Source organism: Myotis lucifugus, unplaced genomic scaffold (assembly GCF_000147115.1).
Source record: "Myotis lucifugus unplaced genomic scaffold, Myoluc2.0 scaffold_19, whole genome shotgun sequence".
Classification (NCBI taxonomy): Eukaryota; Metazoa; Chordata; class Mammalia; order Chiroptera; family Vespertilionidae; genus Myotis; species Myotis lucifugus.
The window spans coordinates 1,587,646-1,610,637 of record NW_005871067.1 but is presented as its reverse complement, the minus strand read 5'-3'; the positions used below and the strand labels follow the sequence as shown (position 1 = coordinate 1,610,637).

At 43.0% G+C, this 22,992-nt stretch overlaps 1 protein-coding gene and 1 pseudogene across 1 annotated transcript in view; both read right to left on the bottom strand.

Annotated features, from left to right (window-relative positions):
• TEX26 (testis expressed 26) overlaps positions 1 to 19,766 on the bottom strand; it is a 46,363-nt gene extending 26,597 nt beyond the window's left edge. The window contains exons 1-2 of the mRNA XM_023751297.1: positions 19,706 to 19,766; positions 15,727 to 15,808 (exon numbers count right to left, since the gene is read on the bottom strand). Coding sequence (XP_023607065.1) covers positions 15,727 to 15,808; positions 19,706 to 19,766 — 143 coding nt within the window. The remainder of the gene's footprint in view (positions 1 to 15,726; positions 15,809 to 19,705) is intronic.
• On the bottom strand, positions 6,776 to 15,122 carry LOC102441487 (annotated as a pseudogene).
• Positions 19,767 to 22,992: the final 3,226 nt, after the last annotated feature.

Genomic DNA, 22,992 nt, shown 5'->3' with positions numbered 1-22,992 from the left:
CATGGGAGAACATATTTGCCAATGTTATATACGATAAGAGCCTAATCTCTAAAGTTTATAGGGAACTCATACATCTTAACAAAAGGAAGATAAACAATCCATTCAAAAATGGGCAAAAGACCTAAATAGACACTTTTCAAAAGTGGACATATAGAAGGCCAAAGGACATATGAAAACATGGTCAAAGTCACTAATCATCTAAGAGATGCAAATCAAAACAATGAGATACCATCTCACATCTGTCAGAATGGTTATTATCAACAAATAGACAAATGACAAGTACTAGCGAGGATGTGGAGAAAAAGGAGCCCTTGTGCACTGTTGGTGGGAATGCAGACTGGTGCAGCTGCTGTGGAAAACAGTATGGAGCTTCCTCAAAAAATTCAAAATGCAACTCCCATTTGACCCAGTAATCCCACTTCTAGAAATATATCCCAAGAAATCAGAAAGGCCATATGTACCTGTATATTCAAAGCAGCACAATTTCTAATAGCTAAGATTTGGAAACAACCTATGTGCCCATCAGCAGATAAATGGATTAAAAAACTGCCGTACATCTATACAATGAAAAAATACGCTGCTGCAAAAAAGAAAGAACTCTTACCATGCACAACTGCATGGATGGACATGGAGAACATTATGCTAAGTGTCATAAGCCAGTCAGAGAAAGATAAATATCACATGATCTCACTCATTTGTGGAATATAATGAGCAACATAAACTGATGAACAAAAACAGATCCAGAGAGGAGAGAAACCAAGATGGCGGCATAGGTAAACACCGGAAATTGCTGCTTCCCACAACCACTTCAAAACTACAACTAAAAGACAAAATGGACATCATCCAGAACCACAGGAAGGCTGGCTGAGTAAAAATTCTACAACTAGAAGGAAAGAGAAAAGCACACTGATACTCAGAGGAGGTGCGGAAGTAAAGTGCAGAGGTACGGAAGCTCACGCAGAAAGGCCTGGCAACTGAGGACGCGGTTGTCTTTTTCAATCAGGAGGGAGACACAAGCTCCCGACTGCTCTGAACTCCAGTTCCAGGTGAGTCTCTGGGGACCCAGACTCATACGGGGAGAAACTGAACTGTCTGGCATCGGGCAGAACTCGAGGACAGCTTTCTCTCAGAGGTGCTTGCAGTGATTACTGATTACCACAGGATACTGAAACCTGGGGCCTCTTAGGGCAGGGCTGAGGATCAGCCATAGCTGTTTGCTCCGCCCTGTTGATTCCCTGAGACCCTGCACCACCCAAGCTGTGCGCAGAGGCCTTTGCATATGAATGGCCTGGCCCTTGGCAATCTAAAATTACCTAACAAACTGCAGCTGGGTCAAAGAGACCCAGAACATCCAAAAGAAGGTCGAAGGCCCAACAGCAGCTTGCACTGCTTCACAGCTGGGCCTCATCTAGGCACCTCCAAACCCCAAACAAAGAAGAGGAATCTGCAGATCTCTTCGTAGCTCCTGCTGGGTAACCTCAGGCAGAGGCTAAATTAGCACCTCCTTAGAGATCCAAGAGCCAGTGTACCCAGTGGGCAGAGTGGGATCATCCAGATTATAACTCCTCAGATCTATAGGGACACATTCAGGGGGCAGACTCAGTGAGCACCAAAGTCCCACTGAAGCAAGTCTTGCCTTATAAGGGTGTCTCTAGCACAGAAGTTCTCCCACTGTAGACACAGCTGATTCTCACAGCCAATTGGCCTGGAGGTCAATTCCTCCCAGTGATACCTACAACAATCAAGGCTTAACTACAACAAGACTGTGCACAAAGCCCACAAAGGGGTGCACCAAGAGTGTCCACCTCAGGTAACTGGGGAGGCTGAGCCACTGGGCCCTATAGGACATCTAGCACAGAAAGCCACTCTATCAACACAGGGAAGCAGCCAAAATGAGGAGACAAAGAAACAGGTCACAAATGACAGAAATGGAGGAAAGCGAACTACTGGATATAGAGTTCAAAACCACGGTTATAAGGTTTTTCAAGAATTTTCTAGAAACCGCCAATAAATTTAGTGAGACCCTCGAGGATATGAAAAAGGACCAACTAGAAATTAAGCATATACTGTCTGAAATAAAGAATATTATGCAGAGATCCAACAGCAGACTAGAGGATTGCAAGAATCAAGTCAAAGATTTGAAATATGAAGAAGCAAAAAACACCCAACTGGAAAAGAAAAAAGAATCCAAAAATATGAAGATAGTGTAAGCAGCCTCTGGGACAACTTCAAGCATACCAGCATCTGAATTATGGGGGTGCCAGAAGAAGAGCGAGAGCAAGATATTGAAAACCTATTTGAAGAAATAATGACAGAAAACTTTCCCTACCTGGTGAAAGAAATAGACTTACAAGTCCAGGAAGTGCCGAGAACCCCAAACAAAAGGAATCCAAAGAGGACCACACCAAGACACATAATAATTAAAATGCCAAGAGCAAAAGACAAAGAGAGAATCTTAAAAGCAGCAAGAGAAAAAACAGTTAGTTACCTACAAGGGAGTATCCATATGATTGTCAGCTGATTTCTCAACAGAAACTATGCAAGCCAGAAGGGAGTGGCAAGAGATATTCAAAGTGATGAATAGCAAGAACCTACAATCAAGATTACTTTATCCAGCAAAGCTATCATTCAGAATTGAAGGTCAGATAAAGAGCTTCACAGATAAGGAAAAGCTAAAGGAGTTCATCACCACCAAACAAGTATTATATGAAATGCTGAAGGGTATTCTTTAAGAAGAGGAAAAAGAAGAAAAAGGTAAAGATAAAAATTATGAACAACCAATATATATCTATCAACAAGTAAATCTAAAAATCAAGTGAATAAAAAATCTGATGAACAGAATGAACTGGTGAATATAATAGAATCAGGGGCATAGAAAGGGAGTGCACTGACAATTCTTGGGGGGAAAGGGATGTGGGGGGGTGAGGGAAGAGACTGGACAAAAATCGTACACCTATGGATGAGGACAGTGTGGGGGGAGGGTAAGGGCAGAGGGTGGGGTGGGAACCGGGTGAAGGGGAGCTATGGGGGGGAAAAGAGGAACAACTGTAATAATCTGAAAAATAAAGACTTAATTAAAAAAAATAGATCCAGAGACAGAGAAGCATCGAACCGACTGACTAACTTCAGAGGGAAGGCAGGGGAGGGGAGAAGTGTGGGGTTAGAGATCAACCAAAGGACTTGTATGCATGCATATAAACATAACCAATGGACACAGACACTAGGGGTGTGAGAGCATGTGCTGGGGTGAGTGGGTGGCCAGGAAGAGGTCAATGGGGGGGAAAGGAGACATATGTAATACTACTTGTAATACTTTAAACTAAAGAATAAATCAAAAGGGAAATGCAAGTTCTAACCTTGGCTCTGCTACTACTTGACTCTATGCCTTTGAAAAATTCCTATAATCTCTGTCTGTATCCTCATCTGCAAGATTAGAATAAACTATATGATCTCAAAAAAACACAACACAACAAACTAACAACAAAACAAATAGACAGACAACAAGCTGGAAGATGATATTTGCAAACAATATCTCCAACAAAGGTTTAATTTCCAAACTATATAAAGAGCTCATAAAACTCAACACCAAACAAACAACCCAATCGAAAAGTGGGCAGAGAACCTGAAAATACACCTTTCTAAAGAAGACATACAAACAGCCAGTAGATATATGAAAAGATGTTCAACTTCACTGACAACTAGGGAAATGCAAATAAAAAGTACAATGAGATACCACCTCACACCTGTTAGAGTGGCCATTATCAACAAGATAAGCAATAACAAGTGTTGGAGAGGTTGTGGGGAAAAAAAGGGAACCCTCATCCACTGCTGGTGGGAATATAGACTGGTACAACCACTATGGAAAGCAGTCTGGCAATTCCTCAAAAAAGTGAGAATAGAGGTACCATACAACCCAGCAATCCCTCTCCTGGGTATATAACCGAAAACCTCAAAATCATGTATTCACAAAGATATATGCAACCCTGTGTTCATTGCAGCATTATTCACAGTGACCAAGAAATGAAAACAACCAAAGTGTCCTGTGATAGAGAACTGGATAGAGAATATGTGGTACATGTACACAATAGAATACTACTCAGCCATAAGAAAGGATGAAATAGCACAATTTGCAACAACATGGATGGACCTTGAGAACATTATGTTAAGTGAAATAAGCCAGTCAGAAAAAGCTAAGAACCATATGATTTCACTCATATGTGGGATATAAACCTGAACTTATGAACACAAACAACAGAGTGGTGGTTGCCAGAGAGAAGGGGTGGGATAGAGGAAATCCTAAGGTGACAGGAGATTTGACTTTGAGTAGTAAGAACATGGTGCAATATACAGATCTTGTAACATAGAAACACACATCTGAAACCTATATGTTCATGTTGACCAATGTCACTTCAATAAAGTTAATTTTAAAAAATATGGCAAAGTAAAAAAATAAAATAAAAATAAACTAAGGACCAGAAATCATTTAATTTCCAGATTCCCTGAAGAGAAACAATCCTTCATCTTAGGATGAATCTATGAGAGGAATAAAATGAGATTTTAAAAGAATAACAATTGGAAATTCATTAATTTTTAATTCATTTTTTAAAGAGCTGAGTACTCTCCTTTAAAAACTGTACTTCTGTGTCACCAAACAGTCAGTGAAGGAAAGTTTCTCTCTACAGATGTATTCCAGTTAGGAAAAGGAAGAAATATAAGAATTAGGACATCACTGGTTTGCGAGTCCCTGGTTAAATAATGCACTCAGGTGGTGACCAGCAATTTTCATTCATAGCTCAAAAAGAGGAACCACCAGGTATGATGTGCTGGATGGACATATACAATACCACCCATTACATATTTTTGCCAAAATATTCAACCTGAGTCTGATGACGTTTTTGGAATGTCAGATTACAGGAAATACATGAAACAAGGTATATTTTAATAACATGATGTGAGTGAAATCAGAAAAATAATCCATTTCTTCAACAAAAACATTTTCAGGGGAAAAAAAGAGGGGAAATATATAGATTAAATAACAAAGAGCTATAATAACCAAATGGAATATGTAGATCATATTTGGATTCAATTTCAAGCCAACTATTTTTTTTTAATTATGACACAATTGGGGAAACTTGATTGCTGATTGGTTATATTTGATATTAAAAATTTTTAGGTGAGATAATAGTATTGTTACATGTTTTTAAAATTATGCAATACATAAAAATTATTTAGAAGCGAAATGATATATGATGTCTAGAATTTGCTTCAACATTACCCAGTGGGAAGGCTGGGTAGAGGGTGCACATAAAAAGTATCCCTGTGTTCTTGATTATTGAAGATGGGCAATAGCTGAAGATTTGTTGTATATATCTGAAATATTTCACATTGACTATTTTTTAAAAACAGGGCTAGGTTAGATTCAGATTATGTCCGTAAGAAACCAAACATCTAGAAAATGGGATACAGGTGGATGGTGGACTATTTTACTTGTCATCCAGATGTGTGGCCTAAATCAAATGGAAGTGATCACAGATACACAGAGATTCTCCAAAGGGAACAGAGCACAAGTAGCGTTAAAGGGACTGATGCTCAGTGTACTCTCCTAACGAACACCTACCTGCCTGAGAGCAAACCTGCATAGCTATGGGTCCTGTCTCTCCCACAGCCTTTTCTCCCTACCCCACTCCACCATAGGGCCTTCCGAAGGTGTATTACACCTCACCTGGGTGAGATAAGCCTCCAATCATAGAGGTGCCCAGTGGAGGGAAACTTTGTCCTAGATTTCAAGGCAGCCCCCTTGTCATCCAAATCTACACACTTGCCTAGGTCCTATGCTTATTTATTTTATTTTTTGCTACATTTCGCTTTATTTTGCACATAATGAATGCAACCAATTGACTAAACAGCTCCAGAACTGTTAGTGTTCATTAATCAAGAAGTAAATGATGTCAGAAGGAAAACTTTTCAATTCTTCCCAAACACATATTGCAAGTACAACAAACTCTTAACACATGCGACACAGGCTGGTTTCAACACATAGAAAGCCTAAGCCAGCAGTTCTCAACCTATGGGTTGCGACCCCTTTGGGGGTCGAACGACCCTTTCACAGGGGTCGCCTAAGACCATTGGAAAACACACATATAATTACATATTGTTTTTGTGATTAATCACTATGCTTTAATTATGTTCAATTTGTAACAATAAAATTGGGGGTCACCACAACATGAAGAATTGTATTAAAGGGTCGCGGCGTTAGGAAGGTTGAGAACCACTGGCCTAAGCAAAAAGGGTGAGTACCGAATAGTCACATGGCTCAGACCAGGAGCCATGCTCCAGAAGCTAGCCCAGCCGTGGGCAAACTACGGCCCGCAGGCCGGATCCGGCCCGTTTGAAATGAATAAAACTTAAAAAAAAAAAGACCATACCCTTTTATGTAATGATGTTTACTTTGAATTTATATTAATTCACACAAACACTCCATCCATGCTTTTGTTCCCGGCCCTCCGGTCCAGTTTAAGAACCCATTGTGGCCCTCGAGTCAAAAAGTTTGCCCACCCCTGAGCTAGACTATACCTAGCCAGTTATTCATGCTGCCCCCATACACATCTGCCCTGTGAAGTTCACTGTCTCTTGTCAGATTGAAATCCAAGCAGCTATTTCCATTTTCAGGCTCATCATTTTCCAAGGTGGATAATCCATACACAGAAATCCAGGCAGCTCAAATATACTTGCTCAGCTATGTTTTACATGACATCTCCACAAGCCAGGCTCTAGTTCAAACGCTATACAGGAAGTTCTCATTGTCATCAAAGAACTCGCGCCCCCTCTGCCCTACCTGCTGCTGAAGTTCTGGTCACCCAGTTCTTTTGCCTTCAACTATTCCAGCTCCTTTGCACTTGGCAATCCATCACTGTCAGTGCCTCTGGTGCCCTCACAATCACCGGTGGAGTACTTCTGCAGCTCCCTCTGAAGACCTTGGGCTGCAGCAACAGGCACAAAGCTTTCCTTCTCCGGGCTCTGGACTCCTTTATTCCTTCCCTTCTGTCTCCTCGGAGTGTTTGTATTCTGAGTATTTAGTTCTATCACCTTCAAAGCTGTGCTATGAACTTGACCTTGGGATGAGGCTTCATCTCCTGACACAGGGTGGCCTGCAGAAAGCAGCTTCCAGGTATCCCCAGGGCCTGGAAGCTGGCGGAGCGAGTGGGCAAGCCCAGCTTTCTTAAGAACTTTTTGATCCTGCTTCAGTTTCTGCTCCAATGTGGGTATAAACTTGCTTTTTTAAAACCCTTCTGATCACATTGGTACTAACATCAAAGCCTTCAGCCATTCTGGGAACTGACCGAGACTCTGGAAATTCTTCATGTAAATACCGGATCTGCTCCTTGGCTTCCGCATCACAGTCCTGGGCGGGGCCCCTCGTGGCTCCATTAGCCTCCGAGTGTTCTGGAACAGGATAGTGTTGTAGCAATATATAAAAATGTTTAAAAATGCTTTGAGGATGCCTGAAAAATGTCTAAGAAATGCTTTAAAATGTTTGAGCTAACTTTCCTTAAAACTTAAAGCGTGATATTAAGAACACATTCCTCACTGCCCTGAAGCGTGTGTCCCTCATAGATAAGGATTTGAACTTCAGTAAAAAACTCTGAGTGACTTGTCAAAGTAACCATCTGAATGAGTGATGTACTCTCCCTAGATAACCACATGTAGCCCCTCGCCCTGTTTGAGATAAACATGTGTGCATTGAAGTAATTCATTGATAGCCGCCTGGACTACTGCAAATGGGGTGCAAGCTTTAAAAGTGGGGTTCCCAACCAGCCTGGTGCTCGTCTGTTGAGACAGCCACAAAGGCCCGTCCTCTTGCCAGCCTGGCAAACGACGCTGCTCCACGCTCCCCTCTCTGCCAGACGACAGAAGAACAGCTAGTAACACCCGACTGAGATGCGATCGAGTTCTCTCGGGTGAGGAACGCAGGCCCCCTGCATCCGGACAGACCAGCCTAACTGCCGGACCCTCAAGGACAGCACCACTGGAATCCCACTTAAGCCTGTACCCGCAGCACCAGGAATTGTGTGAGTAACAAAGTGCTGTGTGATTTGCAACTGCATATGTTTCATGTGTTATAATTCCTCCAACAGTTAATTGAATTATTTTGCATACACTTAAAAGTTAAATTAAAGCTTCTGGTCTCTTTTTTGGTTCTAAGCCTGCCCCCTTGGTCCTGCTTGCATAGAGTAGCCTCTTCACTAGCAACTACTTGAATGTCCCACACCTACACAGTTAAAGTTTATCTCAAGGAACGCCTTAGATAAATACCCCAGATCCTTTCCCAGGATCTACTTGGGACAGATGGCTTTTTTCTGTTGTTTCAGGGCACTGGGGGAGAGAACCAATGGCAGAAGCCATGCAAGGAAGCAACATGGGTGGTTGAAGCATCTTGGGCTAAAGCAAGGAGAAGCCAGCCCTCGTCTCTTTGTTACTGCCCTGGAAATCTAACACCTACACCTACAACAGCAGCCCCCAAGCAAGGTGAACTCTCTAAACGGGCGATGAGATACATCACTAGTGAAGAGACCCGGGTTCCCAAGTGAAAGGAATTTTTAGGGGGAAATAGGCAGGTTTAGGAAATTTTAAAAATTAAGGGGTCCATGGAAAAAATACAGGGCTACAGAGTTGCAAAAGGGTACATTTCCATAAGACAAGGAAGCTGGGAGTAGCAAAAGGTACACATTTACACAATAAAGGGAAGGCAGCCCCTCATTCAAAGAGGGAGCAAGAAGAGCCCAGAGGGAATGGAAGAACAAGAAGGGAGAGGAAGAAGGGAACCTCAAGTGAGACTTGAATTCAGGAGTTGCTATAGTGACTAAATCAAAGGGAATATTGACCAATCAGAGGGGTATCAGCACACAGGGACTTGCAGCCTTTATAAAACTGGAAGGAGGGACTTAGTGGGACTCTTTCCCCCACCCCACATGGGAGTCTGTGCTTATTCTTCAATAAATTTCCACCTTTGCTATACCATCTTCCCTTCGTGGTTTCATTCTTCAACTCCAACTGACAAAAAGCCAGGAAAGCCATCCTACCCAGGAGAACACCGAGTGTTCCAGTCTGAAAATCCCGTATCACAAAGGAGCTGACCATCTGCCCCTGTGTCTCTGATAAGGGAGGAAGCAAGGGCCACTGCGAATGCAGCAGGGGCAGCAGGATGCCCACTGCCCAGGGCTGTGGCCTGCAGCACCTGGTTGCAAGGCTCTTCAGGCTGAGGGCCGGGAAGGAGCAGGTGCCTCTCCATCTCCTGCAGCTCCCGCTCCTCTGGTTCCCAGTCGGAATCGGGGTCTGGCTCACAGCTGGTAGATCCCGAGCCTGCCACCCCCTGGGTCACAAACCCACGGACACGTGGCCCAGCAGGAGACTCAGAGCACTCGCCATGTTGACCATCTGCCTTGAGCCCCTATGCTTATTTTTGAGAGAGTGATGGGTGAGGCTATCACCAGGTATTAACGCCTGTGCAGGATGTTCTGAATTTAGGTACATGTAGTGGCATCATTCAGAGTAATGTCTAGTTTTTCATCTCCTAAAAATTATAAAATGTTCATTCCTCTTTAGAGAGAAGCCTCTGGGAAGAGAGCAGAGAATGTAGAATGCTTAAAATGTCTCTTTCCCCCACATATTTAAAGCATTTTTTCAGCTTTTAAAAAATCTCTAGGATATGTCCTCACTGGAAAGAAAAGATTCTCTGAGTAGATGAAGCAGGAGATGATGGTGATGCTGGTTCTTTTAAATGTAACTGGGCTTGTCCTAGCCGGTTTGGCTTGGCAGGTAGAGGGTCGGCCTGCAGACTGAAGGGTCCCAGATTTGGTTCCAGTCAAGGGCACATGCCCAGGTTGTGGGCTCGATCCCCAGTGGGGGGCGTGCAGGAGGCAGCAGATCAATGATTCTCTCTCATCATTGATGTTTCTCTCTCTCTCTCTCCCTCTTCCTTCCTCTCTAAAATCAATAAAAACATATTTTAAAAAATAAAATAAAATAAAAATTTTAAATGTAACTGGACTCTTTCCCAAAGCTACTAAGTTTTTAAAGATTCGCTGGATAAAACTGGTACATAGAAATCTTGTGATATTTTTCTTCAGATTTTGCATTCATCATTCAATAAGGTATTTAAATTATATTTTTAAACTCAATCATATTATGAAATATTTACCCCAATGCAGCCAGTCTTCTTTTTATTATGTTATAAAATATTAACAATATATGCTAGCTTGCCAAACCAATAAATTTTTATCTCATACAACTTTATCTTTTTAAAATGCATAATAAATTTTTGAGTTGGTATCTAAAGAATTCAGTGAAATTATTTCTGATTTCTATATATTATTATTATTTAATTTTTCCCAAATGTTAAACAACAAAGTTCTAGACCAGTGGTTGGCAAACCGTGGCTCATGAGCCACATGCAGCTCTTTGGCCCCTTGAGTGTGGCTCTTCCACAAAATACCACGTGCGGGCGCGCACGTACAGTGCGATTGAAACTTCGTGGCCCATGCGCAGAAGTCGGTTTTCGGCCTGGGCGAGTCTATTTTGAAGAAGTGACCTTAGAAGAAGTGGGGGGTGTCGGTCGGCCCAAGGGAGATGCGGTGCAGGCGGGCGCGGGATACGCAGCGCAGGGGAGGCGGCGCACGCGATTCAAGCACGAGTTGAGTGAGCCAGTCAGTCAGCAGCCTCATTGTGCAGTGGTCAGTGCTAGTCGCGTCCGCAAATTGTGCGCGGGTGACAAAAGTACCTACTCGAAGCATAAAGTTACCTGTATTTTTCCAACCAGCTGCAAATCCTACAGGTATTTTTGTCATCAATTTAAGAATTGTAATTCTTGCCCTGGCCGGCTTGGCTCAGTGGATAGAGCATCAGCCTGCAGACCGATGGGTCCCAGGTTCGATTCCGGCCAAGGGTTGCGGGCTCGATCCCCAGTAGTGGGTGTGCAGGAGGCGGCTGATCGGCTGATCAGTGATTCTCTCTCATCATTGATGTTTCTATCTCTCTCTCCTTCTCCCTTCCTCTCTGAAATCAATAAAGAAATATATTTTTTAAAAAAAGAATTGTAATTCTTTTGTGTTGGTGGCTTTATTATTATAAAATGAAACATTTTTTTAGGTGCCCTGTTTAAGATGGCTACAAAGAAGCAAAGAAAAACGGAAGATGAAAACCATGAATTTAAAGTTGAATTTTTTTAAAATATATTTTATTGATTTTTTACAGAGAGGAAGGGAGAGAGATAGAGAGTCAGAAACATCGATCAGCTGCCTCCTGCACATCTCCCACTGGGGATGCGCCCGCAACCCAGGTACATGCCCTTGACCGGAATCGAACCTGGGACCCTTTAGTCCGCAGGCCGACGCTCTATCCACTGAGCCAAACCGGTTTTGGCTTAAAGTTGAATTTAAAGTTGAATGTACCTACCTATATAGTTTAAGTTTAAAAAATTTGGCTCTCAAAGGAAATTTCAATTGTTGTACTGTTGATATCTGGCTCTGTTGACTAATGAGTTTGCCAACCACTGTTCTAGACACTTGAGAACATATTTAATAAGGAACATGTTTTTTAATTATACTCCCCACTTCACAGACAACTTACATATTTCATTGCATTATTTTTATTACTTGAATATAATTAACTATATTAGACCTGAATCTTTTTACACTTCCTTGTCTACTTTCAACAATAATCCTAAAATATGCTTTCCATAATTTATCAGTAGTTTTCATAATATTCCTCAAATAATATATATGCATTTATTTGAACAGAAAATAGAGTCAGATTTTCTTTTGACTATAAGGAAACTAATTTTTCTTTTTGGTTTGACAACAAGGACTGATTTTACCAAAAAGTAAACATGCTGAAAATTGTATGAATTAATCTTCAGCTCCAAGATTTTGATTAAAATATATTTTAAGTATGTGACAAAAGCTCTTTATTTTAAAAAAAAGATTGTTTTGGAAAACATTTATTGAAACTAATGTTCCCATTTTCTAAGTTTTTTTTTTTTAATCCTTACCCAAGAATATTTTTCCATTGATTTTTTAAAATTTTTTAAAATATATTTTTATTGATTTTTTACAGAGAGGAAGGGGGAGGGATAGAGAGCTAGAAACATCGATGAGAGAGAAACATCGATCAGCTGCCTCCTGCACACCTCCCACTGGGGATGTGCCCACAACCAAGGTACATGCCCTTGATCAGAACTGAACCTGAGACCCTTCAGTCTGAAGGCCGACGCTCTATCCACTGAGCCAAATTGGTTAGGGCTTTTTTTTTTTCTTTTAGAGATAGTGAAGAGTAGGAGGAGGGGGACAGAGAAAGAGAGAGAAACATCGATGTGAGAGAGACACATTGATTGGTTGTTTCCCACATGCACCTTGACCAGGGCCAGGGATCAAGCCTGCAACCAAGGTATGAACCCTTGATCAGAAATCAAACCCATTACCCTTCAATCTGAGGGCTGACACTCTAACCACTGAGCAACCAGCCAGGGCTCTACGTCTTTTTGAGTATATAACAGTAAACAGGTTTCCTCTAAGTAAAAGAGTAACGTGTAATTTCTAGTCATTTGTTAAGGCGTGCCTTCTCAGTATACTTCTCAGAAAACGGGAAAGGGAATAACTCAATAACTAGATGACAAATCATCTAATTATTTGCTTTCAATAAAATTGAATGAGTACCACTCATGGTATCAGTCAATCAATGATTGTATATAACTGAGAGTTTAGAGTGTAAACTACACTAAAGATGCCTTCTATTCGTGTCTACTTATGCGAACAATGTTTCTCAACACTAGCATCTACAACTTTAAAAAAAATTTTCAAAGAAGCAGTAAAAAATTAATGCTGAATGCAATCTCACTCCAAAAGTAGTAACACTCAAAACTAGATACATAGCCCTGACTGGTTTGGCTCAGTGGATAGAGCATCGGCCTGCGGACTGAAAGGTCCCAGGTTCGATTCCGGCCAAGGGCATGTACCTTGGTTGCGGGCACATCCCCAGTAGGAGGTGTGCAAGAGGCAGCTGATCGATGTTTCTCTCTCATCGATGTTTCTAACTCTCTATCCCTCTCTCTTCCTCTCTGTGAAAAATCAATAAAATATATTGTTAAAAAAAAAACACAAAAAACTAGATATATAAACTAATTGAAAACAAAATAGCCCCATTTATTTCATTCCCGCGGAGTACGCGCAATTCACGCGAGCCGACTTAACTCGTTTCCCCCGCTCCAAGTGTTAACATTTGTAATGTTACTTTCAGCAAGTGTGTACTAAAAATAATTGTGATGACTCAAAACTTAGGGTCACACATGTTTAAAAATTAATTTCAATTAATATACTAAAATAGTTGCCAGGAAGTATAATGAAGTGATCAATAAATTGATTTTAAACCAAAATATATTACAGCAGGGTAAAATTCTATGGAGGAAGTAGAGTGGGAATAAAAGTTCAAGAAGGAAAATTAATGAAATCATTATCTATGAAAGAAGAGCTTGTTTGTGCATTGTTTAAAAGGATCATATAAAAAAGGGATCATATAGTGCATATCAATTTGCTAAAGTGTTTAGATTACCCCCTGGTTATATTTAAAGAAATGAATTAACAGTTTTAGTTTTTAATGTCAATATTTAGGATGGGCTTGAAGTTTTATCTTTTGTAACTATTTAAGTTTATGATGAAAACTTTTCTTTGAACTTAAACATTTCAGTTTGAGTGAGGCCCACTGACCTAGACTTCATTAGTACCCATTTGTTTTTGGCTTTCATCCCAAGTGCTTTTTCTTCAGACAACTGTTACTGTCTGGGAAGCTGGCAGAATCATTACTGTCAGAAGATAAATCTCCCAGTGAAGGGACATAATGGAAGGGACATAATGGGACTCAGTGGGATAGCCAATAACTCAGAAGTCAAGTCTTGCAGCCCTGAGGAACTTCTTCACTCTAGTCACTGTGCTAGTCCTTTCATTCTGTTCTCAGAACCACCACCAGCCATAACACTGAGCCACAGATGGCTTGCTACTTGCCTGGGTAGCGGTGATAATACAAGTTAGAGCAGAGAGCTGAGGTTAGAATCCATTTCTGCCTGACTCCACAGCCATGGTCTTGCCAATACTCGTCTGACTTCTCAATAATTTGAACTTTTAAGGTGAACAGATCCTCTTTATTGAAAACAATTCACAGAGTAAACACAGGCAAGTCAAGGGTCTCCTTGTTAATTTCCCACCCACCACTGATGCCATGAAAGATGCCAGAGCTTTTCTAGTCCCACTCTCACTCATCCACCACAGAGCTCAGAAAGGCAGCAGTGAAGTTGGAAATTATCCCACTCACAATTCAGGTGGAATTGGAGAAGTTGCCAGCCAACATTGCTTTAGGAAGCAAAAAGTGGAGGAGTGAAGGTAAGAGTAAGGGGTCTGTGGCACTAGTGCTGATAGAAATGCTAACAATTAGTTATTCATCCATTCATTCAGTTGTCATTGCCTGCCCACTATGACTCAGGTAATGGATTCAATTAATTCTCAGTGTTTAGGCAGCACAATTCTATTAGAATACTTATGGCTCTATTGTAAGCCATGACACACAGTAACTTGATGAAGAATCTATGGGTCTGTTTTCCTAGTTTTCTTGCTGGAGTTTTAGAGACTACTTGAAGGGGGACTCATTCTCAGATGCTTGGAGAACTGTGCATGCAGTAGGTCCTACCTGAGTGCACCTTTCATAAGCTCTCTCTGGTTACTCTTGCTATTTGTTTTGAATTGTGAATAGTCCTATATAATAAAAGGCTAATATGCAAATAGATCAAACGGCGGAACAACCGAACAACTGGTCACTATGACGTGCACTGACCACCAGGGGGCGTGCGTGGAACATGGTGGGCATTGGCCCCGGTGGGATGGTGGAACAGGTGAGTGGGGGACACCAGAACAAGATGGGGCGCCAGTCTCTGTTTTCAGGGTGAGCCTCTGGTGGTTACTGAAAATTTTTTGCTCCTGCGTGCTGTGGTCCCTGCCGGCACTCGCGCCTGCTGCCAGCGCTAGCCCCGCTTGCACCCACTGCCCGGTGCCCCCTTGCCAGCCCTGATTGCCCAGCGCCATCAGCGGGTGTGAGCAGTGGCTGCCAGCCCCTATTGCTCCTCAGGGCTTCTCTACCTCCTCCTGCTCCTGAGGAGAGATTGGGGCTGGCAGCCGCCTCTCACACCCGCTGCCAGCAACGGCCCTGCTCGTACCCGCAGCTGGCACTGGAGCCACTACTCGCACCTGCTGCCAGTGCCCAGTGCTGGTCCCGCTTGGTGCCATCAGCGGGTGTGAGCGGTGGCTGCTGGCCTTGATCGCCCCTGAGGGCTTCTCCACCTCCCCCTCCTCTTGAGGGGCGATCAGGGCAGCAGCTGCTGCTCGCACCCACTGATGGCACCAGCCCCACTTGCACCTACTGCTGGCGCCAGCCCCAATGGCTCAGAACCTTCAGCGGGTGTGAGCAGGGCCAGCGCCATCAGCACATGGGAGTGACAGCAGTGGGAGTGGGGCTGCCGACAGACAGCAGGAGGGGCCAGAAGGGGGCGTGGAGGATGGGCCAAGACCCGCCCCTGTGCCTACTCCAGTCTCGTGGCCCACAGTTCCTTTCAAGGTACATGAATTCGTGCACTGGGTCCCTAGTAGAATATAAATGAACAAACTAAAGTGTGACTCAAGTAGGAATTACCAAATTAAAGCAGGTATTGCTCCTGTCTTAGGCGTGAATGCAGTCTTCATCGTGGTAGCATAGGAGTCCCAGTGGGTATTACCTGCTAAAAGTAAAATAAAACACTTTTAAATCGGTCAGACCAATATATATTGATAAAATGTTGTTTTATAATTAAAGCAATTTTGCAAGACAATAACATTTGGATGGTATTTTTAGTCTAAAGGAATAAAAGCCAATTTGTGGCCTCTACTAAGAGACAAAGCTCAATTTAATTATCTGAGTTTTCTCCCTAAATAAAAATAGGTCTATTGTTTTTCTTGAGAATTCATACATGCTTTTTTAAAACCTTTAAGCAATACATAAAAATATAAAGCAGAAAGCTTATTTGAAATTCTACATCTTAAAATGCTCACTATTTCTGATTTACTGACCAACTCTTCATACATCACATTAGACAAAGCTATAAACACGAGAAATGAATATGCACAAAGGGGCTCAGAGTTTGTATTTCAGGTTTCAGTGTGGAACTTTCTCCTCGTTCCTTCTTCTCCCTGCTTATTATCACCTGCCTCCCCATCCCTCCTCCTACGTAGCCCATGTCCGTTTCTTTACAGACTTTTATACCTGCTGATATAATCATATACTGGTTTACATATACATGTATAAATTCATTGATGTAAGAGGTTTTAGTTTTCACCAATGTTTAAAAAAATGGGCTTCTGAAATCTATATAATTAACTAATGTCACCCCAATAAATTCAATAAAAAAGTTTAAAAAGTGGGCTCATATTCCCACAAAGTGTCCTTTTCTGTCATATAACAGTGTAGTGTGGGAAACTCTTCAAACTCGGCCAGTGTAACTCTAATTCATTCTTAATAATGACTGTGCAAGATTCTGTGGTATAGGTGTTTAAAACTCTGAGAGTGGGTGAGATCAACAAGGAAGGAAGCATAATTAGAGGAGATGAAGCCTGGGGCGTGCCAATATCAAGAGGTCGGGAGAGGAGGAGCAGTCAGGAAAGGACACTGAGAAGAGACGTCAGTGAGGTAAGAGGAAAACCAGGAGCGTGTAATGTCCTGAACCCCAAAGGAAGAAAGTATTCACAGGAAGAAGGGGTCACGTATGCAAATGCTGTTGGCTGGATCCAGGAAGATGAGGACTGAGAATTCAGCATTCAGCAGACACTAGCAACAACAGAATTTATATGCCCTACCTGCCCATTGTCAACAAACCACCACCAAATTTCTTGGGAAAATATATTTTAAATTTAATTCAGTCCTTCTCTCATCCTTCATATTTGGCCACTTACCTGTTGCTTTTTACATTTCAGGAGAAACTGGGTTGAAATGTGGCCTTTAATGTTTGAATAAACCACTGTCTGGGGTCTATCACCTCACCTCTAGAATACTATAGCCACTTCATAGTGTGTGTTTGCTCCCACTCATTCCGCCTAAATACAATGGCTGCCAAGGATCTTTCTCAACTACCTCTTAAATTTTCAAATATTCTTAAAATCTGTATGCCACTGCCGAGCTTACAGAGCCCTGACCAAACATTTCATTTTGGCCACCTGTGTACTTCTTATTGTTCACCACCCCATCTCTCCCAACCAGGGCTTGTGTTTAATTGAACAGGCCCATGGATCCAGCCAGGCAGCGGGACCCATGACATCCAAATGGGTCTCATGTGACTATTTACCTGTTGCCTTCATACAGGTTGAGTTTCATCTCCACCTAGAGGCTTCCCCAACCAACTAAAGCCTTAGCCCTACATGTCACACTCCATGTCTGCTCACACAGACTCCTGGTATCCATGCTCAGATCCCACTCTATGAGAAAGGACCTTATTCTTTGATACCTCTGCTTTTGTGGGAATCATTTTATGCTTTAAAGCATTTTATCCCAACAGTAGAATTAAATACCCTAAGTTAAGAGAATTTTAAGCATGGACAAATAAGTGGGAAGAAATTGTGAGAAGGTGCTGCTCTTCAAAGAAGTCATCATTTGAGTGGAACCTCCAAAAAAGGCTGACGGCCACCAGAGGCTGGAAGAGGCAAGAACAGCTTCTCCCCTAGAGACAGCAGAGGCAGTGCAATTCTCCAACACCTTAATTTTGGGCTCCTGGGCCTCAAGAATGTGAGAGAATACATTTCTTTTGTTGATAAGTCATCAGTTTGTGGTAATTTATGGCTGTCCTTGGAAGTAACAAAACACTTAAGAGCTCAATCTATAGCAGCGGTTCTCAACCTGTGGATCTCGACCCCTTTGGGGGTGGAACAACCCTTTCACAGGGGTCACCTAAGACCATCGGAAAACACATATATAATTACATATTGTTTTTGTGATTAATCACTATGCTTTAATTATGTTCAATTTGTAACAATGAAATTGGGGGTCACGGCGTTAGAAAGGTTGAGAACCACTGATCTATAGTAATAGCTCAGTAGTAGTTAGACCATAGCAGTCATCCTCAACCTCATGCTACCAGGGGACAAAGCTGGCAGTGACACATCAGGCCCACCTTTTGAAGGGTGCCACTTCTGGAAGAGAAGATGGAGTAGCACAAGTGGTTATGAGAGAGCCCAGTCTGAATGTGAAGAGGAAACTCACCCAGGAGAAGGGAACTTTGGAGCAGAACGAATGAGGCCTGGTGATCAAGGTATCAAAAAAGCTGGCCTTCCTTCTATTCTGAGCAGTTGGGACCCTCTTAACAAGCTCACAAAGTCTAGGAGGACAGGAGAATAATCTTGTGCATGCTGAGTTTGAGACCCTTCATGACCTCCAAGTGGATCTGGTAGACAGCTGAATATTTTAGTTTGAAAAGTAGGAGGAACATCCCAGTTAGAGTAAATACTAGAAAGCCTGTGGACTTGAAGCCCTGTGGCAGGGATGGCCGCTCACAGAGCAAGTAAACCAAGAAGGGTATATCTGGAGGATGCCAACATTTCCCAACAAGAAGGGAAGAGAAGACAGTGAAAGAAACCTAGACAGGGTGCCTCCTCTTTGCCCTGCCATCATATAGAAACTGGGTATCTCACATATTTTTGTTCTTAATTATTTTCATTTTCTATCCTCAATTTAAAAAGAGATTGAGTGGGATGGAAAACATTTCATTCATTCTCATGGGACTACAATTCTAGAGAATTTGCAGTTGAACAATGCCCATTGCTCTGTAGCTATTGTGGAACCACAATTACCCAGTTAGAAGGCTGCAAAGGGGTGTAGCTGCCATAAGGGCCAGAATGGAACTGACTACACAGTAATTCATGCCACCAGCATCACAGCTAGAGTCGCTCTCCCTCCACTGATGCAAAAAGCTGAGTTAGTAAATTTGCCATATTTGCATGCAAAATTAGTTTTTAAAGCACTACTTCTGTTAAATACAAAATCACTTGGAAAGAAAAATTAGCAAAGGTTACAAGCAACAGCTGAAGGCCATAGTTCTCAGCCTCTGCTACAACCACCTGTGTGTGGAAGGGGGGAGGGGAAAGAAGAGGAGGGAGACTGTGGATCCCCTTGGGAGCTGTGTGGATCCCCTTGGGGGCTGTGTGGATACCCTTGGGGGCTGTGTGGATCCCCTTAGGGACTGTGTCCCGCATTCTGCACCTCCCCACTCTCTGTACTGTTTCTCAGGGAATAGGGATTCCTGCTGGGTCTGCTGTCTTCAGAGCTTCCCAACCTCTCTTCCTGCTTTGCCTTTGGGTTTTTTCCTCCTGGAAAAGCACTAGTTCCTCCTTTTCCCTGCCCTATCCCCCAGCCAAGCATTTCATGGGGATATGCTGAGCATTTTAGGAAGGGATTGGCAGAAAGAATGCTGATGGGTTGGATAGTGGCAAAGTCATGAACACCCACTCATTTTCCCTTCCCAGCCTCTCCTTAAATTGAGTCCCACCCATGAGGGAGAGCAGACACCCTTAAAGACCAAAGCAGTCTTTGCTCCCTATCTCCAGGAAAGATCCCTCCCGCCCCCGCCGGCTGGCAGGGTCCACAATCTTACCAGGCCGAATCTTGCGGCCACATTGAGAGGGGTAGGGGGCCTCCGGCCCAGGCTGTGCCATTCCTGTCTCAACAGGCACTCGTCAGGGCCGCCATTCCTGCCTCAACAGGGAGTCGTCAAGGCCCTCGTTCCAGCTGGATCGCTTGCTGCCGGCGCTTGGATGCTTTGTGACGCGTCGCCATGGAGACGCGGGTCAGTTCTGTGAGGCTGAAACCGAGGGAAGCAGTGCAGAGGCTGGGGAACCAGGTGTGGAAAGCAAGAAGATGTGCTTCCAGTAATATGGATATCTTGCTTTGATGTATTTATATAGCTTTCTTAAACACTGTCTTGTGTATGTGAGGAGAGGAACACAAGGGGAGTAGTTAGAAGAGAAAGAGACGTCAGATTTTCAATGGCAAAGTTTCATTTATTCATAACTTTCAGTTTAAGCAAAAGAGGGCAAAGTTGTCACAGATGTTTGCAATAAGTAGGAACCAAACAAGAAGACAAAGTCACAGGGAATCTCGTGTAGGAAGAACCAGAACCAGAGTTCCTGAGACAATTTCATGCTCCCAGGCGGATCATCCCGAACAGGAATTAGGAGGGGACAGGAGAGTGTAAAGTGTCCTTGGGAACAGGAGCCAGCAGGCGAGTTTGTGACCTTCCTCTCCATATGGTAGGTCCATTGTGTTTTGTAATTCTTCTGCCCCTGCAGCGGAAACTGTCTCACCCCATATGTGTTAGGCTCAGTTTTCCCAGAATGTGGAAGGTTTTTATCTTTATATTCTTTGCAACTAGCTGATAATTTGACACATAGTAGGTGCTTAGTAATATTGAATGCCTCCAGGTTAGGACACAGATATTTCCCCCTTGGATGCAAAGAGGAGACATTAGGTGAGACTGCTGGCAGCATGTTTAGAAAGTAATTTACACCAGCGGTCGCCAACCTTTCGGACCTCACAGACCACCAGCCACCAGTGGTCTACGGGCCACCAGTTGGCGTCCACTGATTTACACCATTCCTTATCCTTAAAGGGTTGTTCTAATATAGGACCTTAGGGCAGTGGTTCTCAACCTTGGCTGCACATTAGAATCACCTGAGAATCTTTTTAAAATCCTGATTTCTGGGCCTCATCCTCCGGAAATTCTGTTTCTTTGTTACTAATGTTGTGGCCTCACCCCATAACAAAGAAACAGAATTTCCGGAGGATGAGGCCCAGAAATCAGGATTTAAAAAAGATTCCCAGGTGATTCTAATGTGCAGCCAAGGTTGACAACCGCTGCCTTAGGGGAACAGTGAAGTGGAACAAAGGGAGTTGCCAAAGGACATAGAATAGGCATCAAAGTAAGGATTCCAAGTAGATATGCAGGGAATTTCTTTAAAATGAGGATCTAAACCAGCATGTTCTGAAAGTTGAGTCTTATCCATATAACGGAATAGAACATATGTTGGGCTCTCAAATTTTATAGCAATGAACAGTGGAACACATTAGAATGCATAGACTTCTGTCTATGTTATTAAAAGGAATGAATCTAAGTTAGGACTTAGTAGTGACATCTAAATTAAGAAAGTACCACCCAATAACTAGGTCTGGAATTGGAGAGCTAATTACCATAGCATAATTTAAGAGAAATGCATTTCTTAAAATAGAGCAGTGAGTATGTAGAATTTAAAAGTGAATTCTTATTAATATCTTACTTGTCTTATTTGTCTCCTCCTGGGTAAGCTGTAAAGTGGTGGGGTTCACACTGAATGGAGAGCTCCTTGTACTTCCTCCCTGGGGGCCCTTGGGGTAAAGCAGACTTCTCTGAGCACGTTTCTTTGTCTGTAAAGTGAGTTTACTAGCACCTACCTCACCAGGCTGTAAAATGAATAATACTTCTCACAATAATTTATAAATTTTAAAGCCACAAAAACCTAAGGTCTTACTCCTCTGTCTTACTGCTATTCTGATCTTCATTCTTTTTATCATTTATTTCTGCTTTAAAATGAATTTTGGGGACAGGTGTATTTTATTATAAGCACTATAGCACAGAGCAGGAGGCCTCCTGCCTCTGAATTTGTATTGCTTGAAGCAATGCCTTTCAATGATAGAGTAGGTGTTTTTTTTTCTTTTCATTTTTTTTCTTTCCATCCACAAACACCTACTATGCACTAGAACGAGCTGCATATGACATTAAGGGCAACACCCTGGGTATTATGGGAGCTTGGGGAGGTTGTTCTAGAAGAGGAAATGTCTTAGCTGAGTTCTCCCAGATGCTTGGGAGGTCGCCAGGGGAAGAGGGAGAGGTCACTGTTACGAAAAAGGGGACCTGGCCCTAGTGGGTCTGCCCAGGGCTGTCTTGTAGTGTGCAGGTTCTTGAATTCATATAGGAAAGATTTCACAACATGAATCAAGGTGAGTATTAAAGTGGGGACAGTGAAACAAGGGAGTGCTTAGCATAGAAGAAGCAACAGGAGAGCCCAGGCTGGGCTGCTTTAGCTCACCGTGAAGTCAGGGAAAAGGGGGACTTGGAGACAGGTTCAGGGTATAAGCCTGGGACAAGCTGCTGTTGCCCATTGCTCCCCTGGTTGTAAGTCTCATGAGGACCCTTAGAGTTTAGGAGATGCGTGCCTGTGGGGGAAGAGGGAGAGCACATGCTGGGTCCTTTGTCTTTAGGGTTCTCTCTCTCTTACAGGTGGGAACCTTAGGAGAGGTTTCAGGGGAGAGTTTTAGCAGAATTTTTATCCATTTTCCAGGTGTGGTCTTTCAAGGTTGTGGTCTTTACTGATTGGTCAGTGCCAGGGCAGGGGGGTCACTCATTAGATTTCAGCTAGTCCTGGGATTGACCAGGCACCTGGTTTTGCTGCTTTTCTGGGCCTGGAACTGAAATATAACTGAGGCCTAAATGTTACCTCTAGGGAAGTGACCTTCTGTATCTGGCTGTAAATTGCTCAACCAGCTTGTTCAGCTATCTGTCTCCATCTCCCTATTCCACTTACTGGCCTGGCTTACTGGCCTCTCTCAGTGCTACAAGGCTGTGCAGGGACCCAGAAGGCACGGAACAGCCCAAGTATGCCAGAGCCCCTGAGTGGCTTGGCATTGCCAGATTGTAAAGTGAGGAGAAAGCTGAAAGACGGCTGGAGCAGAAGGCCCTGCAGCTCTGCTGAGAAGCTTGGGACTTCCCTGAATGAGAGGAGAAGTTACTGCAGGGGGGTTGGCAAAGAAAGCAGGAGTCAGGTCAGAACTTTAAAATAAATCCTGGGCCTCTTTTTTCCACAAGCAAGAGAAGAGGGCTCAGAACATTCTTACAAGTGATGGCGCAGA